Source organism: Peromyscus eremicus, chromosome 5 (assembly GCF_949786415.1).
Source record: "Peromyscus eremicus chromosome 5, PerEre_H2_v1, whole genome shotgun sequence".
NCBI lineage: Eukaryota > Metazoa > Chordata > Mammalia > Rodentia > Cricetidae > Peromyscus > Peromyscus eremicus.
The window spans coordinates 93,816,446-93,840,506 of NC_081420.1; the positions used below are offsets into that span (position 1 = coordinate 93,816,446).

Genomic DNA, 24,061 nt, shown 5'->3' on the forward strand with positions numbered 1-24,061 from the left:
AACAGCACGCCCCTATCATAAAGCTCCTAGTACAGTCTTAGTTATCATCTGTGAAAGCACGGTCCTATCATAATGTTCCCAGCACATGACTAATTACCATATGGGCAGCAGGGGGATAGCTTCTGCAGAGAACTGCATCCAGAGTCATACTAGAGATAAGTCAGGCATCCGGACCTCGAGACAGTCTCCAAATAAGATCAGGTAGAGAACAGGGCATCTTCCATGTTATGAAGCGCAGAGAGAGCTGGGCCTCCCAGCATCTACCTGGTCATGATTGGTTTGTAGATATATCCATGCTGCAGCTCACAGAAGATAGGAAATGGGGCTCCAGGGGAGCTGTCTTCTCTCTTAAATTGAATGTGACTCACAACGTCATCTTTCCCCCACATCACATTGCCCCAAACTAAATCCCAGGGGCGTATTTAATTGCAAGAGATCCTGGGGGAGTCTGTTGACCCAGCTTAAACTCTATTGTCATAGAATCAAGGGAAGGTAAACTCTGTGTGTGTGTGTGTGTGTGTGTGTGTGTGTGTGTGTGTGTACACATGTTTGTGGAGGTCAGAGGACCATCTTAGGTGTCGTTCCTCAGGCACTGCCAACATTTATGTTTTTTTTAAACAGTTACTCTCATTGACTTGGAGCTTGCCAAATAGGGTACGTTGCCCAGATAATAAGCCTCGGAGATGCCAGGTTCTGTGTCCCAATGCTGAAATTGCAAATATACACCACCACACCTGAGTCATTTTACATGGGTGACGGGGATTAAACTCAGATCCTTATGCTTCCAAGACAGGCACAATATAGATAACTCCAATATAGGTGGAGCTGTCTTCCTAGTCCCAAGTGGGTAGGCTTGAATGTTTAGCCAGAAGTTTCTGTCATGAGAAACAATGGATTAAAAATATATTTAAAATGATATGAACATTGCACAGCCATATATTCAACATATATTTATTAAGTGCCTACTATGTGCCAGATACCCCTAAAATAACTAAAAGTCTTGGCATTGTGGGTAAAATTATACTGCCCTGCCAAAGCATTTTTCCAGTCTTAAAAGACTTTTAGTGTTATAGATGGAAAAAAAAAAAAAGGCAACTGGAAACCAGGCAAGGCTTTTACCTCTGCGTTGCAGGAGAATATTTGCACCTGTCAGATTCCACTTGCTGACACTGTCATTCTGTGCAGAAGCTCGTGCAGAAGCTCACACAAGGACCTCGTGGATGTTCTTTTGGGTTTTGATGGCTTCACAACTTGCTTGAAGGATATTTACGAAGAAAGGTCTTTTCACAAGACGGTATCAGGTCATTGAGATCAAACTCAATTTCAAAGGAGGGACTTTCTTCCAAAATAATTAAGGCAGCCAGCACAGCCAGTTTTGAAGTCATTCCCTTGATTAGGTACTTCAGACCAGTTTCGGGGTCTGTATACTCAAAGCAGTGTATAACAAGATGGTAGTCAGAGTGTGTGAAGTGGTTCTGGTAGTAGACTTGGGGATGCAGGAAATAGTCCAAAGGCACAAGGAACACATCCTTAACTTCATCTGCGTTAGGCTGGGCCTGGAAGTTGTGGTCTAGAAAACCCACTACTGGGGTTACCAGTGCATCATTCTGAAAGCAGAAATCCAAATCCACACATTAAAAAGTGCAGCCACATGTGGTTTCAAAGATTAAACTCACGCCACTTCTAGGAGAGGAAAGACCAAGGCTATGATATATGGTATTAGGTGGGCCAGGGGGTGGGAGGACTCCTGACACAAATCCATGTCCCCCACGTAACAGAGATGCTCCACCTGTGCTGGCATCTGGACTGATGTTACACACCTTTTTCTCTTGGTGAGGACAGAGGTGTGATGTCTTATCAACAAAAAAGTAACATATTACTTCTGGCATACTTATATTCAGGGGGAAGTACACACACAAAATCGTAAGCTGTATAATTGCTTATAAACTGTATTTTCATAACGTACATATTTGTTTTGCAAAGGGAGCACAAATGCTTGCAAAATGACTCAGAGTTTCTGCTGAATGTACCATCTTCACTTCTACTGGAAAGCCTGCAAGAGAGGCTGGGACTGAACCCAGATGTGATCTCCAGTTTGAAGTTCCTGGATCATGGAAAAGATGCTTGGGAAACCAGATGGAGGTACATTGTGAGGAGGGAGTCTAGAGAAGATTAAACAGGCCCATGGGGACCTTCCATGGGGGGAGGCAGCCAAAGAGGGTTTCACAATGGAAATAGGTCAGACTATTAAATGCATCCATGGTGAGTAACAACCTTTGGCTAGAGAGGAGACAAGGGGGAAACAGACCTTAAATAGCCTTGGGGCAATAAATCTGGGGTCATAGGTTACCGAGAGCCTCAGCCATGCGGGGTCCTGGGTAAGGGCTCACTCTTGGAGGTCATGGGTTTCCCAGAGTAGATGGTGAGTGGAGGATTGACGTGTGAGCAGGTTTTTCAGAAAGTGCTACCAGGAGAAACTGGTGAGGGGCTCCGGAGGGAGGGCAACAGCCTGGTGAAGAAAGCAGGCAGGGTGTTGGGGAGGCGACTCCAGCTAGAGACAAGGAGCTGGGGTTTCAGGCTCAGGTCCAGATGCTGGTGGAGGACGGCTTTGCAGGAAGTCAGCCCAACATTTGTGACCCCGTGCAGGATGTCCAGCTGGTCATCCACAGTCACCCAACAGTGAGTGGCCAGCAGAAATGCATAGTGGGAAGGAAGGATGGATGACGAGGTCTCAAGAGAACCCCAACAGGGTATGTCAGAATGAGGTGCCTTACTACAGTTCTCAAAGTAATGGGGCCAGCTAACCAGGGGCTTGAACCTCCAAAATTATGAGCTGAACTAAACCGTCCTTCATGTTCTAATGTCATTTCTACTGCAGCGATAAAACACTTACCAAAAGTCATTTGAGGTGAGAGAAGGTTATTTGTCTAGCTCACAGTCCATCACTGAAGGAAGTCAAGGTAGGAACTCAAAGGAGGGCCTGCTTACTAGTCCACATAGTATTACTCCAGAGCAAGGAGTTCACTTCACAGCCCAAGAAGTGAAGCAGCAACCATGGATGATGATGTTTGTTGGCTCTCAGGCTGGCTTATGCTTAGGTAGCTTTCTTATACAGCCCAGGACCACCTGCCTAGGGGATGGCACTGCTCACAGTGGGCTGAGCACTCCTGCATCCATTAACCACTAAGATACACTTCCTACCACCAAACACACACACACACACACACACACACACACACACACACACACACACACACACACACGTCAATCTGATCTAGATAATTCAGTTGAGATTCTCTACTCAGGTGATTCTAGGTTGTGGCAATTTGACATTTAAAATTAACCATCAGACCCTATCAGTTGATTAGCTCAGGTTTGTTAGAGTAACAGGTGACTGAGGAATCTGTGAACTCCATTATTGCATCCACCCACATACAATTCAGGCGCTCCCAGGGATTGTGGAAATGAAGCTACTCTGGTTTGAGAAACTTCTAACTGCTTTACATCAACGAGTTAATAGAGTTTTAAACTCAGCTCCCTAAAATGCGTTGGGGGATTTGCAGAAATTAATTGAAAATCACCCCTATTAGAAAATGCAACTAAAGAGGAAATAGCTGCCACATTTCCCTCCTTCTAATGCTCTCTTCTCTTTGTGTCTGCTGTCTGTCTGTATCTGTGTGTCTCTATAGATCTATCTCTAATCTTTCTCCATGTGTCTCTTCTGTCTTTCTCAATCATAACACACACACACACACACACACACACACACACACACGCACGCACGCGCACACATACATTTATGGAGTGGCCACCAGCTTATTCCATACTGAATCTTTCTCAAATGCATCCTTCCCACTTTTCAAATAGGCTCAGTGAGGAAGGACAGGCTCAGTGTCACTGATTTTTACAGCCCGGTACCACTGAGACTTTAAGCAAACTGTAACCGAAGGACAATCTAATGCCCCAGTTTTCCAGCTGTGAGGCACTGGTGGCCGTAATGTTTTAATATAAATTTTTCCTGAAAGCCCAATGCATAGAATATTAAAATATTTATACCTAGTTCTGTGGTTATGTGGGAAGGACATCAAACCCTGTGGCCTTCCTCACCCAAACTGTAACACCAGCTTAATCATGAGAAAAATATCAGTGAAACTCAAATTCAAGGACACGGAACAAAACACATGAATGGCAAACCTTGAGACCGCCATAGTCACAATGAGTGTAGCAGGAGAAACTGTCACAGGGACTAAGAGATCTGACAATTGCATGCAATCCGGTAAGTAGGATGGGGTCAAGGGCAGGAGGGAAGGCAATTGGAAAAGTAGTGAAGAAAGTGTGGATGTAGTTCACAATCATGTCCTCACACTGTTTCTTCGTTGTGACCACTGTACCATAGCTGTGTCAGGCATCAACCATGGAAGATATGGAGTGCGGGGACATGAGAACAGATGACTACTAATCTGTCATCATTCTGGACATGAATGTAAATGGGTATAGTACATTTCTACTGATAAAATAATGCTGGTATACAAGTTAAAATCAACAGGTGACTCCTGAAGTCTGTTTGCACAACTGGCTTTGTTACAATAAAGCCAATGAGACCCAGTTACCCCAGCTACAGGTTTCCCTGTGCTGTTGGGTTTATGGAATAAGGAACTCCTGACTCATACAAGAATGCAGTGGCAAACACTGGCAGTTTTTAGGCATCTTGTCAAATGATCTTGTTCTCCCAAATTGTGACCCTAGTCGAACCATAAGGAGCCCAGGGCATGGAGAGCTAGTTCAGCAGCGGAGAGCACATGCTGCTCCTGCAGTGGACCAGAGTTCCAGTTCTCAGCATCCATATTGGGTGGCTCCCAACCGCCTATAACTCCCGCTCCCTGTTACTTATAAACTCCAGCTCCAGTGGATCTGACACCCTCTTTTTGGCCTCTGGAGGATCCTGCAGGCACATTTGCTGCCACCTACATACACATAAATAAAAATAAAATCTTTTTATAAAGTCCTTAACCATGAGGTACCTGAACTGAAGGGTGTCCAGTATAGCTTAAAACTGCCAGGGTCACGGTAACATGAAGTGTGAGAAATAATCACAGACCCAAGGCCCACAGCGACCAGACAATCAAATGCAGTATGGTATGTGAGACGAGGCTGAGGATAAAAAGCCCCCTAGTTCTTTGACAAGAGGGCTCTGTATCCCAAGGTGTGCACCAAAACGAGTGACATTAGAGTAAACAGAAAACACTGGGCCCCTCCAAAGGGACACCATTTAGTATTTTGCACAATAGCATATTATTTTTCAACTGACTTCTCAAAATAAATGTACGCTGGAGAAAAATACACACAAACTGAACATAAGTGGAGCAATTCTGAGAACATTCAGTGTTCCACGGCACCCAGTATGAAAATCATTGAGGTAGCACCCCTCTCGTTCTGGATGGGGTAGGAGGGGCTTACCCAGGGCCACAGAGCTCATGAAGGGCAAAGTCCACCCAAGGACCCAGGTATCCTGTCTCTGTGCATCATGCTCTTGAGAATTGAACAAATGTGGCACCCCTTAGGAGCTCAGGAGGGCCCATGACTGTCCTTACATTAAGCAGATATGGCACCAGGTGAGAGACCACCTCCACTTGGTGGGGATGCAGCCCCACCTCCTCCTGGGCTTCACGGAGAGCAGTGGCTGTGTCGTCCATGTCCACCGGGTCCCTCTTTCCTCCAGGGAAGCAGACTTCTCCGGGTGCCCTTCGCAGCTGGGGGATTGAAAGAATAGAGTTACAAGTGAGATTTCAATTTGAGAACTATTTAGTCATTTAACAAATATTAACTCAACATCTACAATGTGCAAGGTATGTTTTTCCTTGAATCCTAAAAACAAAACAACAACCAAAAAACAAACAAACAACAACAACACAAAACCAGGGCCCATGAGATGAGCTCAGCAGGTAAGGGCACAACCTGAGTTTGAATCTTGAACTCATATGGTGGAAGAAAAAAAGTGATGCTTGAAAGTTACCCTCTGACCCTCACATGAATGCCATGGTACATGTGCATGCTTGCACAAGTGGGCAAGCGCACATGCACACACACACACACACACACACACACACAAATATATCTTACACTAATAATTTTATTACAAAGGTTGGAAAATATCTGTTTAGAAAATTCTCTGTATTGTTCCCCATCTGAAATATATATTTTACATAGTTTTTTTTCCTAGTTCATAAACCTATGATAATATTTTCACTCAATATTAATATTAAATCAAATTTTGCAACTTATTCATCTAATATATATGCTACTTTTTATATTTCACCACATATCCTTTAGATATGATTTTTAACACATTACATTTATTACATAGAGAACATGAAAATATCCCTGATGGAAATAATAATTCAACTTTATAAATAATGTGTGTACTTAAAATAAAACAAAACTGCATAGAAAACATACCAAAGGATGTAGGCTTATTTTGTCTGGCAAACTCACATGTTCATAAAAATATTACTAATTTCAATTCATTGTTATGTTTTAGATGTTTTAATTTATACAAAATATGTCTATGTCTATATTGTATGTAGAACATAGTTCTCCTATACCCCCTCCCCCCCTTTCTTTTCCCTCCCATTAGTTTCCAGAGTCTCCCTAATCGGCTTTCCTTTTCCTTTTATATCATATATACACACACGATTTTATGTGTCTATATAAAATGTAAGAACTACAAGTGAAAGAAAACACTATATGATTAAGTTCAGTTGCATTTATTTTCTTACAAATGGTATGATTTTGCTTTTCTTTTATTTATTTCAATTTTCATTTTATATATATATATATATATATATATATATATATATATATAATTTACTTATTGTGACTACTGCTTCAATAAACACTGATGTGCAAGTATCTCTGTGATTTGTTAGTTTGAAATACTTTGGTTAAATACTTAGGAGTGGAATAGCTGGGTTGTATGGAACATCTTTTAAAAAACAATTTAAACCTCCATACTGACTGGACTAGTTTACATTCTCACCAGCCATGTATAAAGGTTCCTTTCCACCCCACCTCAAACTGTTAGAAGGAAATGTCAAGAAAACTTTCAAAAAATAAGGTGGTGATTGAGAAAGACATCCAGTGTTGAATACTGGCCTGCACATACATGCAAACACACACACACACACACACACACACACACACACACACACACACACACAGATACACACACACCTTAACAACTGAGAACTTCCCTCACTTCTGATTTTTCTCTACATGCTTCTAACATAAACACACAAACAGACAGACACCAATGAGGATTTGCAAAAGCTAAAAGAAAGGATAGTATAAAGATAGTATTACCAATAGATGATTTTGTTAAGTCCTTTATGGGTGCTGACCATATCCAGGGCATACGTTTCACAGGAATTTCTCTGTAGCTGTTATGTATGGTGGGGAAAGATTTGGACAGGGTCTCATACAGCCCAGTCTGGCCTCAAATTTGCTATGTAGTCAAGGATGACCTTGAGCTTTTGACCTCCCTGCTTCCTGCTTCCCAGTGCAGCGGTTAGGATTTGCACTACCACGCCCTGTTTTAGGCAGTGCTGGGGATCGGGCCCAGGACCTGGCACATGCTAGGTAAACACTCTACCAACCCTACAAGCTATTATATCTTAAAGCATTTTTAATGAAGTGAAATTAATATAAGATTAACCAATTTAAAACAAACAATTCAGGAACATTTCATAAATTCATAATGATGTAGAACCATAACTAATATCTATTTTCAGAATGTTTTCCCCACTCCAAGAGGAAACCACTTATTAAGCTCCCCCACCCCCACACCGCACTCAGATGCGTTCTCTGCTTTCCAAATGGATTTCCAGTTTGATTATTTCATGTAAATGAAATCATATGACATGTGACCTTTTCTGTCTCTCAGCATCTTGTTTGTGAGGTTTTGCCATGTTGTCACAGGTCTGAATATGGCTGAACAGTAATTCCTTTGTTTTCACAAATGATCTCTATTAACAGGTATACAAACCACATTAGGCTACTATTATTCTATTTTCACAGAAAGGGTAAGGCGCCTAGAGGTTAAGTTACCTGACAAAGTTCACATAGTGAGCTATACATTGGAGTTTAATTCCAGAGGCCTTGTTCTTACTCAGCGAATCATCTATTTAGAGTCTCTAGGGCCACAGAGATGACTCGACTGGACAATCTGAATTTGATTCCCAGAATCCACACACAAAACTGTGTATGGTGGCATGCATCTGTGACCTCAGAATTCTTACAACTTAATGGGAGGCCGAGGCAGAAGAACAGTCCAGAATCTGGAAGGTTCCTCTGCCAGTCAGCAATCATTCTGCAGAATTTGAGACAACCTGACAGAAGCTCCAAGTGCAAGATTTTGGATCCTGTAGCTGGGAATTGAGGGGATAAGGCCAAGAGAGACCCTGTCTCAATAACAAGGTAGGAGAGAAGAGACTCAAAAGTTGTCCTCTAGCTACCTTACACAGGCCATGGTGCACACGTGCCCACACTCCCACTCCCATGTAAGTTTAAAGAAATCAGTAAGAGTTTGCTAAAACATAGTGGGGTCGAGAAGCCATCACCATTGGTGCCATGCATTTCAACATCTCCGTTTATTTTTGCTCACTCACATGAAGTACGGGGCCCTCTCTTTCCCTATGTCTCCACCCACATCTCTGACTCCAGTCCTTTCTGATTTTCGGACAATGTGTCCTCATGCCAGTAATTTCCTCCTTGCTCATCTCTGAAAGATGCAGCCCTCACCATTCTCTTTTCTGTAGCACCCAGCTTCTCAGCCAGCCAAGCCCAGTTTCTCTTACACCCTCACCTACCCATGTCCACTGTCCTCCCCACTCATCTGCTGCGAAAGCCTGACTCAGCAAGACTCATAGGCCAGCCTCTTGCCAACTGTGTACAAAGATCACGGCAGTGTGCACCTGCTACACCACAGGGCGGTCACATGAGCTGAGGCTGCAGCACATGGAGCTGTGTCTAGCTTCCAGGCAGGGGGATGTAATGAGAACCCCTAAAGTCAGTTCTTGATGTTCAGAGTTCAACCAAGAGGTCCTGTTGGCATTTTGAGCGCCTGGGTTGACAGAGCTGTGTAAGGAAAGCTGGGAGCCTGCTCTGGTCAAAATACCTGTTACCTAGTATGTCGAAATCCTCAGTCACAAGGTAATGCCATTTGGAGGTGAGACTCATGGAAAATTATAATGGAGCAAGGCCCTTATCAATGAGGTTGGATTCTACCAACTGCTCTGCTCACCCTGGGAGCACACAGGGGAAAACCATCATCTGTGAGTTAGAAAGAGGAGGCCAGGACCAAGCACTTGATCTGCAGATGCTTGGATACTGAACTTGGTGGCCTCCACAGCCATGAGAAATGTTTGCTGCTCATAAGTCATCCAGGATAAGGCATTCTGTAACAGCACTTTGAGAAGACTAAGGCTGTTATGAACTTTATTTAACTGCTACAGCTGAAGACTCCGTTTTAGCAAGCTTTTTATTTTTATTCATTCATTTATTTTGTTTTGTGGTGCTGAGGGCTGAGCCAGGGCTTCATGCATACCCGGGTAGTGCTCTGTGCCAGACTCCCAGCCCTAGGTAAGTCTTTGGAAAACGTAAAACATTTGCAGTTCTTCCCTGCTCTAAGTGGAGGGTTCTACAGGAGCTGCTTCGGCAGTTATGGCCTCACACATCTTCTCATCAGTGACAGAGGGAGAGGAGGGGAAGGAGGGCTGGACCATTTTCTGTCTACCACAGCCTGTCTTATAAAAGACTTAAAAATACACCTTCTGTTCCGTTACCTCTAAAACGTGATTTGTTGTTTGCACATTCAACTCTGAGGTAGCTGGTGACGGGGGCACCCACAAGGACTCATTGGGCTTGATAGAAATAGGGACTTGATTTAAAATATGCTTTGAAAGCCCTTCAGAGAGACCCCAGGGCATGCCAATTCATTCAAGTAGCCTTCCATCTCGACCCCAATTAATAGGGAACAAGGACCTTTTGGATTCCTGAGAACTCTATTCCCAGCAAATGTTCTCCTGTTTTGAAGCAAGCAGGTGCATTTAAAAAAAAAAAAACAAAAAAACACTTTTCATAGACTGTTGAAACCAGAAATGGTTCTACCTAGGCATGGGATCTTTTCCCTCTGTAAATAGTGTAAGCTGTGTATATGTTTATATGGGTGTACATGTGCATGTGTTTGTGTGGGTGCACATGTCTACATGTGCATGTAAAGGCCATAGGTCAACTTTTGGTACCATTCCTTAGGTGCTGTCTACACTGGGTTCTTTTGTTTGGTTTTTATTTATTTTATTTTTGAGATTATAATAGAATTATATCATTTCTTCCCTCCCTTAGAACACCCTCATATATATCCCTCCTTACTCTCTTTCAAATTCATGGCCTTTTTTTGTGTCAATTGTTATTACATTCATATCTGTTATCCTAGCCTACTTGGTGAGCCCCAGGCCAATAAGAGACCGTCTCAAACACCAGTGTAGCTTCTGACATTACTGTGAGACATTCGTAAACTCTCACCAATGTGATGATGGCCTAAACATGAGCTGAATAAGGACAACACCAACAGACATGCCAAAGAGGAGGGGGTAAACCCAGAAGGCCTCAACCCTACACAAAGGACTGCAGGCAACTATGGAATACTGAGAATGAATACTGAGAATAGGGGAAACAGTCTTCCCCAGAGAAGCGCACATCAAGTGGTGATCCAACACCAATGGTCAGCCCTCAAAACGTGTATGAGTAACATAATATGGATTGAATAGGTTGTATTCAGGAATATATATGTACGTGTACACACACACACACACACACACACACACACAAAAACCACATTCTCACTTTCCCAGTGAAGTTGGTTACCTCAGGTTACATGGAGAAACATACTTCCACCTATATATAAGGGGTACACACATCAACTGATGTGCCCCTCCCCTTCACTTCTCTCATACTTCTGGTGTCTCACATCCCTTCCTCATGATGCAAGACCCTTTTCCTCCTTTCCCATTGCCTGCCTGGGCCTCAGAAACAGCTGGACTGACACCAAAACTTCCTGTCTTCACAGACCTATAAGAAGAAACTCCCTTAGTATGCCTCATGGACCTGATCTCCAATCAGAGCCTCTACCATGCTGTCTGTCTGTCTGTCTGCCCATGATTATTAACTCTTCTAATAAATATCTTATCCAAAACCTAATGTTCTCTTGAACCCTAGTCCTTAAACCTTTCAGCCAGCTGAAAAGTCACAAGCCCCAGGACCCCAGGTCTCTGAAAGGAGACCTTACCTATGCTGGACTGAGCAAAGAGAGAAAGCAACAAGGGACAGTCAATGTCAGGGAGCACGGACACTAGTGTGAACTGAGACAGTGTTCAGTCAATGTCAGGGAGCACGGACACTAGTGTGAACTGAGACAGTGTTCAGTCAACGTCAGGGAGCACGGACACTAGTGTGAACTGAGACAGTGTTCAGTCAACGTCAGGGAGCACGGACACTAGTGTGAACTGAGACAGTGTTCAGTCAACGTCAGGGAGCACGGACACTAGTGCCAACTGAGACAGTGTTCAGTCAACGTCAGGGAGCACGGACACTAGTGCCAACTGAGACAGTGTTCAGTCAACGTCAGGGAGCACGGACACTAGTGTGAACTGAGACAGTGTTCAGTCAACGTCAGGGAGCACGGACACTAGTGTGAACTGAGACAGTGTTCAGTCAATGTCAGGGAGCACGGACACTAGTGTGACTGAGATAGTGTTGCTCTTTTGCACACTGCTCACAGGGCAGCTTTCAGTCTCATCTCTAGACACCGGAAAACTGAGGTTTTAAGACATTAAAAACTTGGCTCCAGGGCCAGGGATATGGCTCTTCTCATGAGGCACTTCTGGTACAATCCTGATGGCCTAAGTTTGATCCATGGAAGCCTTATAAAGGCTGAAGGAGAAAGCAGACGCCGCAGGATTACCCTCTGATCTCCACACCTGCATGCATGGCATGCGTGCCCTTCCTCCTATACACACACATTTTAAAAAAATGGTTTTTAAAAAAGAAAGGAAAAAAAAAAAAGAGAACCTTCCAGAACCAGACCTGGTGGTACAAGCCTGTCATCCCAGATGCTTGGGACACTGAGGCAGGTGGGTGGCAAGTTCAAGATCTGATGGAGCTACAAGAGTGAGTTAGAGGCCAGTCTGGGCAATTTGGTGAGACCCTGTCTCTACAGAAAATGTAAAAGGAGGCATCATGAATGAAGCCCGTGTTAGAGCTCCAGCTTGGCAGAAGGCCCTGGGCAGTAAGTCCTGAGGAGAGATGCAAGGCTGGTTGAAGAACACATTGCTTCCTTCTTTCACAGGCAGGCAAGGCTTGCAATCAGAGTGACGAAGATTTAACTTTTTCATTTGTTTTTTGTTTTTGGCTTTTCAAGGCAGGGTTTCTCATGTAGCTTTGGAGACTATCCTGGAATTTGCTCTATAGACCAGGCTGGCCTCAAACTCATAGAGATCTACCTGCCTCTGCCTCTCAAATACTAGGATAAAAGGTGTGCACCACTACCACCCAGTTACATTATTTTTTTAATGACCTTAGGGAGCTGGAGAAATGGCCCAGTGGTTAGAGCACTTGCTGTTCTTGCAAAGGACCCAGGCTCAGTTGCCAGAACTTACATGGTGGCTCACAACCACCTAGAACTCTAGTTCTAGGGAATTCAGTGCCCTCTTCTGACCTGTGTGGGTACTGAACAAACATGGTACATATATATTCATTCATTCAGGCAAAACACCCATACACACAAAAAACAAATCTTTAAAAATTAAAAATAGAGGGCGGGGGAAAAAATTAAAAATAGAGAAGTAAAACTGACTCTTATAATCATCAAGCATAACTCTTGTGGCTGCAACAACAACAACAAAAAAAATCAGAGTCCCATTGGCCAGAGGCTTAGGTCTTATATGGGATAATCAAAACACACACGTATGGGGGGGGTGTTATAAACACTTTATCTGTGCTTGGGAGGAAAGCTAACAACAGACCCTGTTTCCCTAGTTCTAGCTAAGTGTCTCCTTTGGGAAACTGGATCTTGATCATGGACTTGTGTCACTTGCCTGGCCCACAGTGAAAAGGATCTCCACAGTTCTGTGGCCCCTGAGTCCACAGCTCTTGTTTATTTATGTATTTATTATATACATATATATGCTGTCAATGAGACATTTTTAACTATTCCGCTTGAAAGACCATGCTACTTTGTGGTACACTATTTCTATCCTGGGATAACCTTGAAATAACTATTCTTCAACTCTCTTGGGGAATATTCCCAACATCAAGGAAGGGCGACTGCACCCTGAAGTGCATGGGAGAGACAGGATCACCTAGCCCAGTATGGCTGCAAAGTGAGATGGTCCCTAACTTCAGCCTGCATTCAATGTGGGCAGCTGGCTTCAGGGCCTCGGCTGCTAACAGTATGCTCTGGTTTACCTGGGTGGACTCGTCTAACAGTCATTGTTGATGGGAGTCATTTTCCATCCCTATTCTGCCAGGACTACTGGCACCGTCTGGAGATATGATGTCATCATACAGATGTGCCTGTGTATGTGTGCTGCTCTCATGGGTAGAGATAGAAATCAAGACGACACTAAACATCCCACAGTGCACAAGAAGGCTCATCAACAAAGAACACTCTAGACCTAAATCCTGTTTAAGCACCGATATTAAGTAACCTTGGTCTGAAGTGTTTTCTATTTCTTATAAGGTAAATTTCACTGATTTTTCTTCTTCTTCTTTCTAAAACCTCTTTAAAAATGATACAGTTGGCTGAGGAGGCGGCTGAAGGTGTGAAAATGATTGCTTGGGCAAGTTTGTATCTCCAGCAGCCACGTAGTAATGCTGGCATGGTTGTGCATACCTGTAACTCTAGTTCTGAGAGGGGTGGAGGCAGGAGGATTGTTGCAGCATACGGGCCATGCCTAGTCTAAAAACACAAACTCTGGGTTCAGTGAGAGGTCTGTTTCAAGGCAACAAGGCAGACAGTGATAGAGGAGGCCACTTAATGTCTTCCTCTGGCCTCCATTATCATATACACACGCATCTCTCTCTCTCTCTCTCTCTCTCTCTCTCTCTCTCTCTCTCTCTCGTGTGTGTGTGTGTGTGTGTGTGTGTATGTCACACACACACATACACACAAACACAAATGAATACTAAAACTTAAGTTAGCACTTGAGAGGCAGAGACAAGCAGATTGTCATGAGTTCAAGGCCAGCCTGGGTTAGAAAACAAACATGTATCTCAAAATCACCAAACAAAACCCCATTTCACCCTGAGGCTTCCACTACCCCTCCAACACCATGATTTCAAAAGTTCATCTGAGAATGGTAGCTTTGAAATGAGGATAAAGTGACAGATGTGTGATTTTAAATGCCCCGAGATGTCACAAGAGCCTCTTGTCACCTACCTTGTCTGAGCGGACAGTGAACAGCAAGTACAGCTTTCCTCCTTTGACCAACAATGGCAGAAGGACAGAGTATTTATTAGGAGACAAATGGGAATATCTGGTCCCCACATCAAACCTTCTCAAGCGGGCCTTGGCATCATCTATCAGATTGTTCCTAAGACGAAGACAGCAAGATCTCTAGTAAGAGTAGAGCTGTGGCAGAAAGCTCCTAGCCCTGCTGATCTATCTGTATGTGTGGTGGGATGGGTGCTGGGGATGGGGGTGGGGGGTGTATCTTGGATTTCATTTCTGAGTCTCATTATAGTTTCCAATAACCTGGCAGAAATCACAGTACTTAAACTGCATGTCGTTGGCAAGAATGAATGAGGCAAAAACACCAAATCCACAGTTGTATACACGAGTATGCTTAGAAAGGCATGTTCTCAAACCCAGATGTCCTGTAAAAGTAATTTCCAAACTCAGACATCCACAGAATCTGGGAGAAGGGTGCTCTCAATAGATGCAGGGTGTACCCCACACTGTGATTCAGTGGCTTTGAGGTGAGACCTAAGAAGGAGCACTTGATCCAACTTCCGAGTGATGATGTTGCCTCTGCGGCAGCTCAGGAGACTGTGCTTTGAGTACTGTTACTAAAGGTTACACAAAAATGTAGACTCATCAGCACAGATGGCAGTGTTCTCCTGCAGCTCTTTCTGGGTCCCTCAGACAAATGCTGCTGGCCTGCACAGGGTGTGGGATAGTGGCCTCATTCATGTCAACTTAGAACCTGGGAATGTGACTTTACTCAGAAATGGGATCTTTGCAGATGTAAGTAGTTAAGGCTCGTGAGATAAGATCACCTCGGATTTCAGGGGAACTCCCAACCCAATGCCAGGTGTCTCTGAAGGAAGAGAAGAGGCTGCAGAGACACATGGAGATGGGGATGGGGACCAGAGTGCTGCAGTTACAAGCCCAGGATGACCAAAAGCCACCAGACGCTTCTGATTGTGTTCCTGCTGAGGCCTTGATTATGACTGGCCTTTAAACCCAAGAGGAGAATAAACTGCTGTTACTTAAGCCATACAGTTCCTAGGACTTCGTTACGGTGGCCATAGAAAGTGGACATCGGTTTTCACTATTCTGTAGTGTAACTGTGCAAAAACAGATGTGTAGGTCAGCCAGAACTCATTTCATCTCAAAAAAGGATGGAGCCAGGCTCACACCTGTAATCTCGGTGCTTGGGAGGTTGAGGCAGGAGGATTGCCAAAATTTTGAGACCAGCCTGGGCTACACATGGGAAAAAAAAAAAAAAAAAAAAAAAAAAAAAAAGACATTTGTACTTGTTTGAGGGTAGTCATGAAGACAAAGTGGCCAGTTAGCACCCTGAGCTGTGACTGCTAATGACGAACACATCCTTAACAAGCCATTGGTTGGAGATGCTTGCTCATTTTCACCCCCTCCCCCGCCCTTTCCATGTGGCAAGGTGCTGGCTGCAAACCAATCAAATGACCTGGAAAGGGTCACTGAAATTGGGCACACAGTGCACAGGTCTCTGTTACGAAAAGACAACTAGCCAAGCGGGGAGAACTCTGCCCAAGGAGGCTTTTAAGGAGCCCCTAGCGCTGCCCAGAGACAGCAGGAGAAACAAAAGTCTAGAAACTGTCTCGAGACCATCCATTAAAACAGGAGCAACAGCTTGATCAGGGCTCGCACCCCACTCTGTGTTTAATTCTCAGGACAGCCCTGTAGGTAATATCAGGACCACGTGAGGCCAGGCTGGGAGTAGTGCCTTGAGCAAGAACCATGATCATGAGTGTAAGTAGCCACCCAGGAACTTGAACCCGGTCCGGCTGACGCAGGGCTGTCTGGCTATCGCTGGGTTCTGAGGTTCTGCTGTGGGGACATGGGTTACTGAAGAGGGACACAGGTTGGCAAAAGGGAAGCGCAGTGACCTTGGGGGATGAGGACAAGCGTGCATGTGTGTGAATCTTGTTAGGGGAAACCTTCACTCTGTCCCCAGGAGCAGAAGGAGCAAAGTCCCATCTAGACATCCAGGAGGCAAGCCCGGAGAAGCCTGAACTGCAGGGCGTCAGACTCAGGCCTGCGCCAGGATCGGAGCCCGGCTAGGTCGGGCTCTAGTGTCTGGAGCCGGAGGGCTTTACCTGACAGGCTCTCGGAGTCCACAAGGTCGCGGCATTGGCCCGGTAGTGTCTTTGCTACCAGCTGTTGGGGACTTCAGGAAGCAAAGCGTCCTCACGCGCATGCGCATAGCAGACCTAGCCCTGGGTAGTGAGGGGCGGGGACTACGCAAGAAGAAGCTGAAGGCGGGACGCTCAGAAGAAGCCAGACAGTGTCAGACCCGGGAGGGGCGGGGCCTATATGGTGGGGCGTGTCCGGGGCGGAGTTAGATCTGAATGTGGCGCTGACAGGGTTTAAAAAGCTGAATACACTAAAAACAGTTTGCTTTCTAGCAGTTTGGGTTTCTTCAAAACCATGGAGCCTCTGAGAAAATTTGCAACGAGCAATTGTAAAACAATATTTGACTTTAAAAATATTACACTTTATTAGTGCGTGGTGTGTGTGTGTGTGTGTGTGTGTGTGTGTAGGTCAAAGGACAACTTGTAGGAGTCAGTTCTCTCCTTTCACCCTGTGAGTTCTGGGTATCTAACTCAGGTAGGCAAGCTTGGCAGCAAGCACTTTCACCTGATGAACCATTTTGCAAGCCCAGTGACAAATACCCTTTTTTTAAAAAAAACAACTTCTATTGATTCTTTGTGGATTTCACATCATGCATTCCCATCTTACTTATCTCCTTGTCTCCTCGAATCTGCCCTCTGCCTTTACAACAACAACAAAAAAATTTTTTTAAGTGAAGATGCAAGCCGGACATGGTGGAGCCTGCTGTAACAGCAGTCTGAGTGGCTGAGGCAGGAGGATTGCCATGAGGTCAAGGTCAGTCAGGCCAAGGGAACGGAAGAAAGAAAAAGGAAGATTCTGCACTGGTGAGGCTAGAGGAGAATTGAATCTCCTTCCAATTCCGAGGGGAGAGTGGTCTGACGGCTGGCTGTGAGCACCTGCGATTTCTGGACGCAGATTCCACACAGAAAAGACCAGTGGGATAGGGGAGAGGGTCATGAATCAAATAGCCACATGGGAGAGCCAGAGACTTGTAGTCCTTGGAGAGCTAGGAGGGAGAAAGGTCGCTGGGTGGAGAGGTGGGGGCTCAGACAACCAGGCTGAGCTCCTTGCTCCTGGCCAAAGCAGGGTTTCTCACATGTGGGTTCCCACCAGCAGTATCAGTGTCTCCAGTGTCCTGCTTTCCTGTAGACTCTGCCCAGGGCACACACCTGCTGAGTCTGAGGAGGGTGATCAGAGGTAAGTAGATGCTGATGTCTGCTGACTGCACCTGCTTTCAGGGATGAACTCCCTAGAGATGAGGGGATCCAGGAAAAGTTCGGGAAGAAAGAGGAGTGTGCCATCACCTCAGGTGGAGCTGGATAAGAGAGTGTGCCAGGAAGACTGGTGGGAACTGAGACTTGGAAGTGGGGCAGGGGGGGCATAAGACTGCCACATATACTAAATACTGTGCTTTAAAATTTATAATTTCTTCCATAATTTCATAGGTGAATACAATGTATTTAGATCATATCTATCTCCCATACCCCTCCTTCCATTCCCCCCAGACCCTCCCATGTCCTCCTCCCAAATTCATGTTTTCTACTTTATATTTTTTCTTAAAAATCCAAAGATTTAATGTAAAATTAAGCAATATACAAAAATGAATCAAAATTGAATTACATTTATCTTTGTATCAACATAGTAAAAAATAAATTCATTTGTATTATTTTTTAATGCAAGAATAATTCCATAAAAGCAAGGGTACTTAGGACTCATGAGAGTCACATTAGGGCTAAGGGAACAGTAGGGCAACAGTTCCCAAGATTTAACAAAATTTGTTTTTATTTATGTATATAACTGTAAGTCTGTTTGCATGTGTGCCACGTGCTGCAGGTACCTGTGAAAGCCAAAAATGGAATCAGATGCCCTGGAGCTAGAATTACAGGCAGACAAGCTGCCTGATATAGCTTCTGGGAACTGAACTCTAGTCTTCTAGAAGAACAATATGTGCTCTTAAATGCTCAGTCCACTCTCCAACTCCCATTCCCAAGACTTTTCAAAAGCACCAAACCAGCATCCTGTGGTTAATCTGGGCAGTATCAGGAAAATCTGGGAAGAGTCTGAACCAAGAACACCATAACCTCCTCATAAGACTGATGGTGGCACTCCACATACATCAGTGTCAATTCTCAGAGCAGGACGCTTGGGAGATGGCTTACTGGTTGAAACTCTTGATAGTGAGGACCACAGTTTGGATCCCTAGAACCCACATAAATGCCAGGTAGGCACAGTGGTCCACCTATAATTCCAGCCTGGGAGGGTGGAGACAAAGTGTTACCAGACCACTAGCCAGACTAACCATATCAATGAGCTCTGTGGGTTGGGTTGAGAGACCTTTGCTTATGAATACGGTAAAAGATGGTTGAGGATGATTCTCAGCATCAACCTCAGGGACACCAAATGCACCTGCACATATGTACTTACACTGACACACGTGCAAGCATACACATGTACAACACACACACACACACACACACACACACACACACACACACACACGCTTATGCAGAGAAAAATCATCAGAGCAACAATAAATAGAATTATTTCTACAATGGTATTGCCACCCTCTCTTTGCTGATTAGAAAATAAAAATATCGAGCTTGAGTCTTAGGGCTCTGGTTTGAGGCTATATCATTCTGACCTCTGAGCCCATGCATTTCACCATGCCCCAGAGAAACGAATGGCCTGTGAATTAAGTGTGTTTGACAATGAGGGAGAAATAAATGACTCCTCATGTAATATTCATGGCATAGCTGCTCGTGAGAAGCATGAGGCTGTGACTGAGACATGGAACCCTGACCTTCAAGGCCTCTCAGGCTAGAGGAATGACAATAAACACAACCCACCTCTCTAGTAATTCACAATGTGTTGACTGTGAGTGGGAAGGGACAATCACTCTGGTTTGGAGGGTTGAATTGAAGGCTGAGAATTACTGTCTGGGAATTCTCTTTTCTCCAGATTTCTATCGATTGATTCTTTGCCCAAAGATGAGAAAATTGAGACTAAGAGGCTCCAGGTGCTCTCACATTGTCACACAAGAAGTAAATAGTAGAGCCAGGTGTTAGTCCTGGCCAACTGGACTAAGGCGTCTGAGGTGGTAAAGACAACACTGTAGGCAGAGGGGACAGCAGAAGCCAGCTTGGGTATGGAGTTTTGTTTAGAGGGCCTAGTTGTTCAGTATGCCTGGGATAAAAATTAAAAAAAAAAAAAAGCATGTTGCAGTTGTAGAGCTTGGAAGTGCATGGAAAGGCATTGGCCATCAAGAAGGTCAAGATGGCCATTGACCTTCTTCACCAAGGAAGAGGAATTAGGAATCTGGGTTTTAGGAAGACCTGTGGCTCAAAGTGGGAGATCAGGTGGTATCAGGGAGATGCTGGAAACAATCAGGAAAGTAAAGGTTGCCCTCTGGCCTTCATACACAAATGCACACGCACCCACACATACGTATGCACTTGAATACACACTCACAGGCACTACACACAGGAAATGTTCAGCTTTTGTGATAGTTTTGGTAAGGGTGCAAGCTGTAGTACAGGGTGGCTGTAGCATCACACTATGAAATGTATCATGATGGATGGTGCATGTGTGTGTGTGTGTGAGAGAGAGAGAGAGTGTGTGTGCATGCGCGCGCATGTACACACACACAGCAAGCACTCATGTAGGTAACAGAACCTCAAAGTCAACTGGTAGCATCTTTTAGAAGCAATGACTTCTCTCTGTAGCTCTGCACATATTTATTTACTGGTAGTAACATAATTCTAAAAATGTGTGGGAGAGAAACATTGCTGCAAAAAAAGGTCAGGTTGGCCCCAAACGCCACCCTCCACAGGTGCAGGCCTCTCAAAGGAGCACACCCCAGGAGACAGGGTCAGCTTCACCAGCAGACCACCCATCTGGGTGATGCTGAGCTAAAGAAAACATTAACAAGCCCTCAGGAGCAAAGGCCACCTGAAGAAGAGAACACAACTCACTATTAGCCTAATGCCAGTAAAAGCTCTAGCAAGGCAAAGGGGCTTAAGGACTCAGAGGAGTGCAGCACAGCAGGGAAGCAATTAATTTCCCTGGCTGTGGGCAGTGGGGAGGGAACCCCGGTAGACTGCAGACACAGTAAGATAAGACACTGGGAAAATGATGCTCAGAGAATGTGAGTCTCCTCCACTCCTTCCTGGATTTAGCAGTGTGTCAATCACTGACAGCCAAGATCCTGGAGGCAGGCTGAGGAGAGGGTTTCCATGACAAACACACACATAAATGTCACATAGATTTCTGATGGGTGTGAGGCTTGTCCTCCCTCCTACTCCCACCAACTTGCCCTAAGCCACTGAGTGTTCCCCTTGGAAGGAGAGAGAGTTGAGAGGATCCTGAAGGACTGGGTTATGATTAGGAATTTCACTACAAATGGATCGGGAGCCTTTGATGTCAAAATGACATGGCGGTGATAGGTACTGTCTGGACTAATCAATCCCTGTTATGGGACGCTTTTCTAGGGCGGATGTGACATAAATGTCACCTCAGATGGGAAACTGACAGCCAAAGTGATGACACTCCCCAACTCCCACTTGATAAAGCAGTGTGTTTACTGGAGTCACGAACTGAAGCTAGGATGACCCAAAGGCAACTCCAGGACCAAAAGCTCTCCCCAGCACGGGTGACAGCTCATGAAAACTGGAACCTTGGGGGTTCTCTGCACCATTTGCAGGCAGCCGGACAAAAGAATGAATGTGTTCCAGGCAGCTCAGCTGGTCTGAGTCTTGTCAGCAGCCTTAGAGAGAGGAAGCCTCATGTGTGTTTCAGTTTCAGGGACTTCCTGAGTTTTACTAGTGGTTTACCTCCTAAGTTATGTTGCCTCCCTGTAACCCTTCCCCACTATTAACAAACTTCCCTCCAGATGGAATATTTCAAATTGCTATAGACCCTGTAGTTTCTTATTTTGAGATGAGTTTCATCCATGTGTTCCTAAACTTCTGATAATTCTGCTGCAAAGGTCAAAGGCATTGATTCAGAAGCTCCAATGGGGAGAATTTAATGTTGAGAGGATAAAGCCACCTGTTGTGGAATATTATTTTAACTGTGTAAAAAAATTTGACTGTGTTACATTTGCTTGATTAAATAAAATTAAACTGGGGTCAGGAGGCTGAGTCGGCAACTAGCTGACAGGGAAGTGGCAGGGAGGAACTAAGTGTAGCGAGGGTTCTTTAGTCGGGGCTGAGCAGAAGGATGCCCTTTTTTCAGGAGCTGTGAGTAAGGAGAGAAGGTTAGCTATTTGCTATTCAGCCTCTCCGAACAAGCAGGATTTTACCTCAACCTTTGAATCCTGAGTCCTATAGAAGAATAGATTTAGGTAAAGTTTCCTTTAGCCGCCATGATAGAGCTAGTGCCTGAGGGAACAGAATTCCCACCTGGCTGTGGACCATGCCACCCCGAACTGCTGCTGGTAGCTGTGGAGTTGCAGTTCCCTGTTGGGACAGCAGTTGCTTAAGGGGCAGCCACTGTATTTAATGCAAAATAACAGCCGCCTGCCCTGACACCTTGGTGATATGGTAGCCCCAGAGAGAAGAAAGAACAGCCACCAAGGACCATAAGGTACCATTCCTTAACAACATGGGCAGGCCCAACTCAGGAGAGGTGCCAGGGTTGATGAATGGACTGTTGTAGAAAGTGGGCTGCTAGTGGAGAGCTTCTTACATAATATGGCTCTGACTTCATAACTTTTATTTTATCAGTTTGTGTGTGTGTGAGTGTGTGTGGGGTGTATGTGTAGGAGTGTGCAGGTGTGCACATGTGTGAGGCCAGAGGACGACCTGGGTTGTCACTTCTCAGGCACTGCCCACCTTGGTTTTTGAGACAGGTACCTGGGGCTCACCAGTTTATCTAGGATGGCTGGCCAGCAACCCTAAAGATGCTCTTGTCTCTGTCTTCTTGGCACTGGGATTACAAGTGTGTGCTACCTCATCTGGCTTTTTATGGGAGTATGAGGATCACTCAAACTCAGGTTCGTATTCTTGTGTGATAAGTACTTTGTCAGCTGACCTCTCTGGCCTCACTTTTTCAAAACAACAAAAAAAAGGTATCTTTTATTTATCTTTGACAATACCATATCACACATGTAAACAATGTAACTTGATCATATGCACCCCAGATTTCTTTCACTCCCTCAAAGCCCCCATAACACATTCCCCTCCCTCTTCTTTGCCCTTCATCTCTTCTCCTATTATTATAACTATTTTTGTAACCCACTGAGTCCAGTAGGTACTGCCTGTTGAATGTTGGCTGCTCTTGTTGGCTAGATCCTGTGCAGGTGTGCAGGTGTGCAGGCGTGCAGGTGTGCAGGTCCTGTGCCGGCAGCCAGAGTGAGTTCGCAGGTGTGACGGCCATGGCACGTTCAAAAGGCATCATTTCACTCCTCTCCACTCTCACGCTCTTACATGTGCTGTGGGATGGTCTGTACGTCAAGTGTGTTGCTGATTGGTCAGTAAATAAATCACTGATTGGCCATTGGCTAGGCAGGAAGTATAGGCGGGACAAGGAGAAGAATTCTGGGAAGTGGAAGGCTGAGAGAGAGACTGCCAGCCACCGCCATGACAAGCCGCATGGGAAGATCCCGGTAAGCCACGAGCCATGTGGCAAGGTATAGATTAATGAAAATGGATTAATTTAAGATATAAGAACAGTTAGCAAGAAGCCTGCCACGGCCATACAGTTTGTAACTAATATAAGTCTCTGTGTTTACTTGATCGGGTCTGAGTGGCTGTGGGACTGGCGGGTGAGAGAGATTTGTCCTGACCGTGGGCCAGGCAGGAAAACTCTAGCAACATACATGCTTTCTGGTCCTGCTTCCTCGATGTTCCCTGAACCTTGGGGAAGGGTGATATAGATATCCCGCGTAGAGCTGAGCATTCAATGGTCCTTTATGTTCAGTACTTTGATCAGTTATGAGTCTCTGAATTAACTGCTGCTCACACCAGGCAGAAGCCTCTCTCACTCCTATCTCTTTTTAAAAAATCTTTTAAGAGACCCATTAAAAATGAAAGATAGGAATTTGGTCCACTTAAGGCCAGTTCTTGGGTAGATATCTCAATGGATGTTGATGTTACAGAGATCTATAATTACCCTTGATTGGAAGGACCTTGGAGTCAAAGAGTTCACACAATAATCTCCACAAAGCAGGCCCAGTCATGGGGATGCTGACCTGGGGCAGTCCAAGGAACTGCATTTGCACTGAGACCCTGAAGTGATTCTGAAACAGAGAGTACTCTTCGAAGAGTGGAAAGTGAAACTTGGGTCTAAAGGAGTTGGGGATGTGCAGTTGGTAGAGTGTTTACCTACCATGAATGAAGCCATGGATTTGATCTCTAGCATGCCACAGTAGTAAATGCTTGTAATCCCAGCAATTCAACACTTGGGAGGTGGCAG

At 44.9% G+C, this 24,061-nt stretch overlaps 1 protein-coding gene across 1 annotated transcript; it reads right to left on the minus strand.

Annotated features, from left to right (window-relative positions):
• Positions 1-1,090: 1,090 nt before the first annotated feature.
• Positions 1,091-16,724, minus strand: Nudt7 (nudix hydrolase 7). Its single transcript, XM_059262543.1, has 4 exons — positions 16,633-16,724; positions 14,492-14,645; positions 5,592-5,750; positions 1,091-1,607 (listed from the first exon to the last, which is right to left on the minus strand). The coding sequence occupies exons 1-4, from the start codon at positions 16,665-16,667 to the stop codon at positions 1,245-1,247; spliced, it is 711 nt and encodes a 236-aa protein (XP_059118526.1). The 5' UTR covers positions 16,668-16,724; the 3' UTR covers positions 1,091-1,244.
• Positions 16,725-24,061: the final 7,337 nt, after the last annotated feature.

What these genes read in the sequence shown, in the direction of transcription:
- Nudt7 (XM_059262543.1), bottom strand. Translation starts at nt 16,667, where the DNA reads ATGCCGCGACCTTGTGGACTCCGAGAGCCTGTCAG. An exon ending in GGACTCCGAGAGCCTGTCAG is followed by an intron (nt 14,646 to 16,632) that starts GTAAAGCCCTCC and finishes TCTTCGTCTTAG; the next exon opens with GAACAATCTGATAGATGATG. An exon ending in TCACTGTCCGCTCAGACAAG is followed by an intron (nt 5,751 to 14,491) that starts GTAGGTGACAAG and finishes TCAATCCCCCAG; the next exon opens with CTGCGAAGGGCACCCGGAGA.